The sequence below is a fragment of the Populus alba genome, chromosome 5 (genome assembly GCF_005239225.2).
Source record: "Populus alba chromosome 5, ASM523922v2, whole genome shotgun sequence".
NCBI classification, from domain to species: Eukaryota; Viridiplantae; Streptophyta; class Magnoliopsida; order Malpighiales; family Salicaceae; genus Populus; species Populus alba.
This window is the reverse complement of record NC_133288.1, coordinates 1,190,508-1,200,956: the sequence shown is the minus strand read 5'-3', so window position 1 is coordinate 1,200,956 and position 10,449 is coordinate 1,190,508. Positions and strand designations below refer to the sequence as shown.

Sequence of the window (10,449 nt, the reverse complement as noted above, 5' to 3'; positions counted from 1 at the left end):
TAGTGCTTTTTTTCATCTTTCAAGAACCTCCAAGCCTTTTGAGAGAAACAACACCATGCTCATTTCCCAAAACTAAAAAGAATTTGGACAACACAAAGCCCCCACACTTCTCCCAAAGATCCTTGAGAATTGACATTTCTTGATCCACATTGATAACCCACCTTGAAAATTAGGATGATGGAGGGAGAGAGAAAGAGGGTAAACTTCACTTCCATCAATCCCAATATCATACTCACAAAAGAGAGAAATAGCATGTGAGTTTAGCAGAAAGGAAAACCAAGAAAAAAGCTCCTCAAACTTCTCACACTTTCTCCATCATTTCCAGAACCATAAAAGCCCCCACCCTCCATCATTTTTCAGTTAGACAAAACTGTGAAAGTAAACAAACCAAAAAAAAAAAATCATTAAGAATGTAAAAAAATACACTCAAGAGTCATGTTTCCATGATTTACATCACTTTTGTAGTCTTATTATGTATATAATCTTTAAGCCTATACACTTGTGTTATTTGATGGTTGAATAAAGTGTAGAAATACTTTACATATAAAGAAAATTTGTTTAAAGTGGTAGAGAGGGTTTTTTATGGCAAAAAAAAAAAAAAAAAAATGCTTCCTTTCACCCACTACCTTCTGTTGATGTTGGTTGGCACAGTTACCCATCTTTTCATGTCTATTGACACTGATAGTTGAACATATATCACTTGGTTTGTTCGCGTTCACTTTTGACTCCCTTTATTTTTCTCTCTTCAACTTTCTTTATCATCACCAAGCCATGTGTTGAACTAGAAATAAATAAAGCCTTTCAGCTCAGGAGAAAAAAAGGGAGAAGACTGGTTATGGGGTCTTTGGGACGTGAAGCTTCAAAGAAGATGGCAATGTGGCTCTATCCTAAGGTTTCAGGATTTAATCCTTCTGAAAGATGGGTCACTCTGCTTGCTACTCTCATGGTGTTGTTTATGTCTTTGGGGTATCTATAATCTTCTAACAACATCAACTCTATATTTCATAATGCATAGAGAAATTTCTCTTTGTTCAACTATATGTAATTTTTTGTGTGTTGGTGGCCTCTATTTATAGTTTTTTCTCTGTCAAAAACTTGTAGTTGTAAATCTTGTTTCCCTTTGTTCCTCTATGTACAATATTAGGCAAAGAAAACATATACTTTCTTCGTGTATTTTAGTTTTTGCTATTTTTTTTGTTTTCTGCTCGTGTTGAAAATGTTGTCTGAAGTTTCTCTATTTAGTGTGGCAATTAGTATTTGGTAGGAAGATGATTACTATACATATCCTGCTTTCTAGATATAGATATGTTTATTAAAAGCTGTGGCTCAGTTGCTTTCTTGGTAAAAATATGGCTCTGTCAACTATTTAAAGTACTGTGTTTTCTGAAAGAAATATCTAATTGCTTTGTGAACTGCTAGCAAATTGATAATGCTTTTACTAAGTTTCAATTTCTTCACTGAATTGTAATATTTGTTTCATCATTTCAGGGATGTTGTGGGGGTCTTGATTTCAGTGATGTTCTAATGCTAAATCTTGATACAATGGTTTGGAACACTCTGGCAACCACAGGTCAAGGACCTGGTCCAAGAGACAGCCACAGTGCTGTTCTTGTGGGGCATCAAATGATTGTGTTTGGGGGCACTAATGGCTCTAAGAAGGTGAATGATCTTCATATATTGGATCTTGGGACCAAGGAGTGGATAAGCCCTGAATGCAAAGGGACTCCTCCTTCGCCTCGTGAAAGTCACACTGCAACTTTGATTGGTGGTGATAGAATCATGGTGTTTGGGGGAAGTGGAGAAGGTGAAGCAAATTATTTAAATGATTTGCATGTTTTAGACCTCAAGTCCATGAGATGGACTTCTCCAGAGGTTAAGGGCAGTATTCCGGCTCCTAGGGATAGTCACAGTGCGGTTGAAATCGGTAATAAGCTTTTTGTGTACGGTGGTGATCGTGGAGATAGGTATCACGGTGATGTGGATGTGCTTGATACAGATACAATGACTTGGACAAAGGCATTAGCTTCACTTACTCTATTTTACTTAGAATTTTGTGGAATTGAAGCAATGATAGTGGTTTTTATTTTTAACAGCTTGTTGTGCAAGGATCTTCACCAGGTGTTCGAGCAGGTCATGCTTCTGTGAATATTGGAACAAAGGCAAGTCATGGCACTAAAATAGATTTGAAAATTAGACTAGTTTTTCTTGGGAATGTTATACCCTATTCTGTTGTCTGTTCTATTGATGCTCACCTGTTTTTGCTTGAAGGCTTTGATTCTTCGATGCTCCTTTACCAATTATTGGCTTTCAAAAAGAGATTTAATGTGCTCTTCATGGTCTGCAGCTTTATGTCATTGGGGGTGTTGGGGACAAACATTACTACAATGATGTCTGGGTGCTTGATGTGAGCACTTGTTCATGGACTCAACTTGATATATCTGGCCAGCAACCTCAAGGGAGGTTTTCTCACGCTGCGGTTGTCACCGACTCGGATATTGTCATCTATGGAGGGTAACTGAAAGTTTTTGTTTCGCATCTGCAGCTTCTGTTCTCAACACTGCCTCCCATAATCTTCATGTGTCTCCGAATTCAATTCTGTATGTATGTATGTATGTATGTATGTGCAGGTGCAGAGAGGATGAGCGTCCTCTCAATCAGTTGTTGGTCTTGCAACTTGGAGCAGGAACATCCCAAATGGTCGATACAAACATTTCCATGTGCAAGATCTTTGGACAACATTGGAATCAAGAAAAGAGAAGATTTCTCCCAGGAGCAGAAGATATTTCGGTAACTGAACTATTTACTCTCAAAATGCAAACACTTACCTCCTGTTAAATATGCCTGTTCAAGTTGGGAGGGTTAATAATTTTTTTCTGTGAAGCAGTCAATGTTTCAGGGAAACAATGAAATAGACAGGAAGGGTTCATATGAATCAGAAGAATCAAAGCAACCTTTTCAGTTCAGTTCAGGTAGTTTAATAAACAAAAACCTTGTCCTGAGTAGACGGATGAAGGCTTCGAACATAATTAACTCCAACGTTCCTTTCAGATACTCTGCATCATAAGAAGATAAGACCTACAAATTCAAAAGCATGGGAGATTGATTTAGAACAAGAAGAGCATTCTCTTTCACCCTCTCACCATTCATCTCCGTCTCAGTCCGACCAAGAACAGATACCGGTTCAGAAATCAGTTGATTCCCTCACATCTTGCAAAGGACTTAATTTCTTTAGGCAGTTAAACAAAATTCCAAGAAATTACCAGGCTGATAGTGTTGCAAGTGATCAGAAACTACCTAGACTTGTGATCCAAAAAACCCGGCACAGGCTCCAAATTTCAAGAGAGAATAAAAGAGGAGAACAATATGTTCATGCTGGGTTTGGCAGGCAAGGAACACCATTCCCAGCAGTGGAACATAGACCCATGGAGCCAGGGTGTACTCAAAACCTGGTAAATCATTAAGTTGATATATGCAATGCAAAACTTTGTCAATTACAATTTTTTTTGTCTTTGTTTTTCTTCCTGTTCTGCTAATACTTGCTTTTCACTTTCTTCTCTTTCTCCATAGGTTGGTGCTGAAGTTCGAGGTAAAGTTGACGGAGCCTTCGACTCAGGCCTTTTAATGACTGCAACTGTTAATGGGAAGATTTTCAGAGGGGTCTTGTTTTCACCTGTAAGCTCCTCATTACTTCCCTCATTTGCAGTATATTTCGAACTCGTATTGAAACCTAATTTTATCTATCAGGCACCTGGTTTCGTATCGAGAGGGGCAATTCTAGCTCAAAATCATGCATCACCAGCAACTCAAATCCCCATTGTTCATCAATTTTCCAAACTCCAATCATACTGATACCTTGAAGCCTTCTCATCATCCTACCAACATTCTCAGGACAAGAATCCAGTCATAGTTCTCGACAAACTCAAGTGACCAGAACATATCCGGTAATCAGAGCTGCTCCATCATTAGCCAAAAGAATCAAATCCAAGAAGTGATCTTCAAAGGTGTGGTTCTAAAAACTAGGAGGACCTGCAAGTGGTCATGCATGACCAATCTGAAGTTCAAAATGTGTGGTAATTAATTCCATTTCGCCTTGTATATCTAAACTAATTTTCCCATTTTATGATGGTGATAAAATTCAGGCTTAAAGAGTTGGGCAATTTGGCTAGTCTGAACTCCAAGCCGGTCTTTTGTGCTAATTAACCATCAGGGCAATTGTAAGTTTTTTCTGTAATATTAAGAGCTTAAGTGACACATTTTTGATCCGATCTCAGTGTACTTAGTGTTAACTAATGATTCAATGATATCTACAAATGTTTGGGAGTTTGTATACACCTGCTTAATTAAATTGTTGATAAATTCTAAATGTTTTTCAATAGCAAATTTAGTTACGTGATTGAACACTTAATTACGCAAACATGTTTTGTTTAAGTTGAAGAATTCGGACCTACACCCTTCGCATAATTGAATAACCAGAACCAAATGCATGATTGAGCAGTTCATTAGACTGTTCATGTGGATTCAGCGATTGAGTGGACCATTGCCATGCAGGACTAGACCCTGCATGGCTGTTGGGTGGTTCTTGGCTGTCATTCATGTCTACGCTCTTTTAGAATTTATATTGTCCTTAAAAAAAATCTGTTGATCATTTCATGGTGGACGGTAAGGGGATTGTTTGTTGCAGACTGTTAAATTTCACTTAAGTTTTCATTCCAAACTTTAAGTTAGACTAATATTTTTTTTATAAACGTAATTCTATATATAAAAAAACTCTCCACAACTAGAGTTCTAATATTTTTTTTACTGAAATTTAATCTTGATATGATATAGGTTTTTTACAATATAAAATCCAAAATTAGACTAGAATTGTGAAAAGATAAAAAAAATAATGAAATTGGCTTAAACAACATCTTCCAAGCCTATACATACCCTTTATAGAATAAAACCATAAAATCTCCTAATTAAATTTGAGAATGATTTCCATGAGGTCAAATTAAAATTTAAACTTTTATAGTTAGACTAGTCATTTGCACCAATGTGTTTTTTTTTCTTAAGTTAGCCCAGTTATATTTGTTCATATTATGAGTTTATTGGGTTATATATTTATGATCTAATTGTGATAAATCTACAATTGACTATTAATAATTATCAGATTATTTAAAACTATCTACATTAGATATGGTTACTTATTCAGAATTTGGATTAAATATTTTGATGAGTTTGTTTTAAAGGGTTATAAAATCAAACAATTATGTGATATCTCTTCATCTTATCATATAATTTGTTTATGTAATTAAACAAATTATATATAAATTATTTAAATGTAAAATCTTTGTGTTTCTTTATGAAATTAGTTTCAAGCGATTTAAAATGAGATTTTTAGAGAATTCATTGGTTTTTTATATAAAAAAAAAAACCATATAAACTTCAAGTGATTACATAAACTTTTTGTTAACTGAAAATGAATAAAAATTTAATATTGCTACGATAGAGATGAGACTCGAAGTTTGAGGACTTTTATGAAATGTTTTCAAAAAAAAAAAAAAACTAGAATCCCAGTGGGTCCCAAGGAGTACAAGATTTTAATTGGTTTAATAAAGACATGGATCCCACTGTACACCTTGGAAATGTAAGAGCACAGCGCCCGCGCATCTCGCGCGATACTGTCCTAAAACCCCCCACTGGGAGAAAGAGAGGGTAAAAAGAGTCACAATCAACCGTCTGATCTGTCCCCACGTCATGATTTATGATTGATGATGATTTAACGAAATTTTACTTATTGTCACTGCCTGTCTTATCATTTCAGAAATGACATCTATCCTCTCCTTGTGACTGCGTCATCCATGAAAAAATTAAGGGTAAATTGCATTTTAAGCCCTATATATTCAATGACATTACACTTTATTCCCTATACTTTCCCATTTCACCTCTCACGCATGCCTCCAAAGAGTTCCAATACGGTCCTTGAAGAATGAAGACCCACCATCATTTTTCTCTCACTTTTTTTTCATGTCCTTTCTTATCTATTGTCTTTTCTCTCAAATCCCCATGATATTTTCCAGTAAAAAAACTTTAAATATTAGGAAAAATATATTTAAATTAAAAATATGGCCCATTATTATGTTCTGTTTGATAGAGAAGAATGGATTTTACGTGGAAATAAAATCGAAAGGTTGTATGAATTCCATCGTTTGGGAAATGGGAGTGAAATTAAGGAAGAAAAATTCCCGTAAGGACCAACTAATCTTTGTCTCTACAGAACTACGGAAAATCGAGAGGAAATTGCAAATGAAATTTAATGATTTGTATCAATGTTATTACTCTAATTTATTTATTATCTTTTTAATACATGCTATTCTTGATCTAAAAATCAACCTTTCATCTTCAATTTGATTTCATAATAATTTGTTTTAACTAGATTTTCGTAATGATAAATCAACTACATTTTCGATTTTCGTGATAATAAATCAACTAGATTTTCGTGATGATAAATCTCTACAGTGTTTGTTTCTGCTCCTTAAAATGGCTACTGCTATATATGAGCTAGAAAGTCAAAGACAGGTTCTGTTGATTTTGCTTATCAAACAAAGGACAAAATTCCTTTTAAATATTGGTTGAAGTTGGCTACAAAGTTTTCCGTTGAGGTAAGTTGTGACTGCTTATGCTGGATGGAAAATGAGAGTGTTAGCGTGAGCTGTACAGTTTAGAAATTAATATTAACGTGTAAAATCTAAAATAAAAATTATATTTTAATATTTTGTAATTTGTATATATCTTGATATATATGGGATTAACGTTACTTATCTAAATGGTTATCTTGAAAATAATTTCTTTATAAGAGAACTTCTCTATAACGTTTCGAATAATAAAAAAAGAAGGGAATGTACAAGGCGGCTGCTCTCCTAGTTACCAGAGAGTACTGGAGAAAGATGAGAACATATATCTTGGAGGGCAAAAAGCTAAGAGTTCCACTCGAAGAAGATACAATAGGGAGAGGGTAAGGAGGAAGCTCTGCTAGAAGCAGAGACTTGAAACCCGGCCTGGCCCGGTGGGTCGACCCGGGACCCGGCCGTCCCGGGGCTGGAACCGGGCCGGGTTGAAGAAAAAATGAAGGAAGGAAAAACCCGGTGTGACCCGGCGACGCAGTTAACCCGGCAAAACCCGGCTTCAAACCCGTTGATTTTTATTTTTTTTTTTGTTTTTCTTTCACTAAAAAAAATAAAATTGACCCGGCCGACCCAGCGACCCAGTCAAGACCCGATGACCCGGTCAAAACCCGGAACCCGGACTTTGGACCGGGCCGACCACCGAGCCAGGTCTTAAAACTATGGCTAGAAGTATTGTTACCTGAATTTCATGTTCCAATCAATTTCCTTTCAATCTGACTCTGCATTTTGTACTAATGATGAGAATGGAAGTTGAAATTGAATTAAGTTTTGCTGAATTATTCATCATAATATTAAGTTTTAGGTGGTTCTAGGCTTAGGAGCATCACGCTATCCATATCACGTAAAGCTCCTCTTCTTCTATCTATATATTCTCTTTAATATGGCGTTAAGGATGCATATATATCTTGAATTTGTAGAATTCATTTGAGAAACTGCAATAAAATGAACTGAAGCTTGAAAAAAAGTAAAGGTTTTATTAGTTCAAACTAAAAAATATGAAAAAAAAAAAAGGCACGCGTCAAACCCTATGGCTTATGAAGGAGGATAGCTTATGAAATGTATGCAATTCAAAGTAGTAGCAAGTCTCCATGCACTCTTCAATGAAGTAAAACCACCTATATATGTCGCCAATATGGGTTTATGTACAAAACTGCCGCAATTGCTAGTACCACAATTGTGTATAATTAGTTTAGCAGAGACTTGGAAGAATAAAATTAAATATTTTAGGTGTTCTTCATAGTTATAGTATTATTAGTTTTTAAAATTTTTAAATGTGTCATCTAATTGAATGATTATACAGAGGTCCGATGACATGATGTTGGACAGCTTACGGAAACTAACCACTGGAAAACAGCAGCATAATGTGCATACGTCTGCACACAAAACAGTAGCAATTGCTTAAGCACTCTTCAATGAAGTAAAACCATCTTCTTCTCCAGTAAGGATTTACGTAAAGAGCTGCTGCAATTGCCAACAACACAATTATGTAACATGCCTCAAAGCTCACAATGAAAGCATCCATGTCTATGAAACCATTATTATCTTCTTGTTCATTGTTAGGTACAGGCTGCAATTACGAGTTTGTTTCACTGCAAATTCGCAATGGAGGTCCACAAAGAAGAGGATTTCCCTCATAACTAATTTCATCAAAGGTGCCGAACTGAGCTTTCCTCTCTGGAGTTTTACCGGACAAGTTATTGTATGCAACACTGAAAACCTCCAATGCGCTCACCTCAATAGCTGCGAAGGGATGGTACCGTACCGGTCAATTTGCTGTGAGAAAGATCCAAACTCTCAATCTGCTTCAGGTTCTAAAGAGTTGCGGGGATGGATCCAATGAGATTGATGTGTGATAGATTTACTGCTCGTAGTTCACATACAATTTCAAAATTTGGTGGGATTTTGCCAGTGAATCCGTTACAAGAAAAATCAATACCAGACATGAAAGTAATAAGATCATCTCGATAGGAGTAAGACTGTCTTTTTGTTGAGAACTCGACAGATTAATCTGCAATGTTGTTTGTGTACTTACTTTCACGATAAGAATCGCCTACTTGAGGCAAACCCATGAGTACAAGATTTGACTGATCAAAATATTGAATACTAGGCCAGGTAAAGGATACATAGCATTTTGCAGCGTTTGCCATGAAAGTTAAATTGGACAAACAAGAGGATAAAGGACCGGAGAGCTTATTATGCGAAATATCCAGCATGCTTAACAGTTCTTTTCTCTATTTTACAAAACAAGTGGAAAATAGCATGCAAAATGACTAAGTTATTAGTAGATTTAAACCATAAGAATTAAATAAAGAACGGTGCTGTACTTCTTCAGTGGACCGCTTGTGTCAAGGCCCCTTTACAGGGGTTCAAGCAACAGTTGCAGCCTTTATCAGGGGGGTCTTATTTTGAACTCCCAGAGACCAATACAGGCCTGCATTGCTTTTCTTGGATCTGTCCTTGTAAATTTAACATTATTGTGGCTAATCGACAAGCATCAATACACAGCACTATCAAGGATCAAACCAGAAGATTGATTAAACGGATACCAAAGTAAAAAAAAAAAAAACATTATCGATTTGGGTTTTTTTAATTACCCAAAGTAGCCAAGCCCATTACGAAGACTGTAAAACAGCCCATGCAATTTTGGCAGAATAAACAGCCCATCAGCAGGGAGTTCCAAGTCTCTTTGACTACAATTTTGGCATCATTTATGATCATCGGTTGATCAGTCGAAGACTAATAGCTGAGCGTGTTTGATAGTGTAATAACGGTTATTTTTAAAATAATTTTTTGTGTTAAAATATAAGTTAATGATATATTTTTTATTTTTTTAAAATTATTTTTGATATCAGTACATCAAAACAATCCAAAAAATATAAATCGCATTAAATTTTAACAAAAAAATAAAATTTCAAATTTGATGGGAACGCGGTTTACACCGCGTTCCCAAATGCTTAATAAAGGATATTCTGTTGAGTTTAAGACAAAATAGCTAAAATTCTCTTATGAAGCTCGTAATTGATGGTTTTATTTATTTATATTTTAATTTGTAAGCCCACTGATAATGTTTTTTTTTTTTTTTCATTTTTTCCTTTCTTCGATCAAATTCATTTTGATTATGGGAATCTTGACTTCACAAGTCTATGAATAAAAACAAGTGAAAGTGGCTGATGAAATTAGTAGCTGCGTCGGAAATCATTTCACTCCGTTAACAAAAATGAAGGAAGTGGGGGTAGGCGATATTGATATTTCAAAAGAGATATTCTAAATATTTCACAAGAAATAAAAATCAGTAGGTGCAGTAAGAAGAAATTATTGATAATATAAATCATTTTCTAATCTCTTCTGCCATGTATTTCATAAGATCAAATCAATTGTTCATATATAGGAATCTTGACTTCCCAAGTCTACGGAGAAAAGCAAAGGAGTAAACAAGAAGTTGGAATTAATATCCTTTAATCCAACACCACAAACCGAGCGATCTGTGCGGTGGTGCGGGCCCCTGGCTAGCACTGTCCGTGAAGACTCTCCCATTCAATGCAGCCCAAGTCTCCCTTGGATAATTAATTCAACATAGCAAATTCAATGATACAGATAATTGTCACTGTCCGATCAAATGCATGAAGAGGACAAAATTGTATATATTCAATGATACAGATAATTTACACTTTCTGATTAATTTATAAAACCAGGAGTACATCACATATATCAGACTAGCTTTGATACCCGCGCGATGCCGTGGGTCATTTTTTTGTATAAAAAATATTAAAAAAAATAAAAATTT

The 10,449-nt window shown here is 35.5% G+C and overlaps 1 protein-coding gene and 1 pseudogene across 1 annotated transcript; both read left to right on the top strand.

Moving 5' to 3' along the window:
* The first annotated feature begins 835 nt into the window (after nucleotides 1-835).
* On the top strand, nucleotides 836-2,199 carry LOC140955585 (uncharacterized; annotated as a pseudogene).
* Nucleotides 2,200-2,694: 495 nt separating this feature from the next.
* Nucleotides 2,695-3,849, top strand: LOC118033570 (uncharacterized). The gene is made up of 5 exons (XM_035038578.2): nucleotides 2,695-2,787; nucleotides 2,885-2,969; nucleotides 3,049-3,449; nucleotides 3,568-3,672; nucleotides 3,745-3,849. Exons 1-5 carry the CDS (start codon nucleotides 2,695-2,697, stop codon nucleotides 3,847-3,849), a joined length of 789 nt encoding a protein of 262 aa, XP_034894469.2.
* The last annotated feature ends 6,600 nt before the right edge of the window (nucleotides 3,850-10,449 follow it).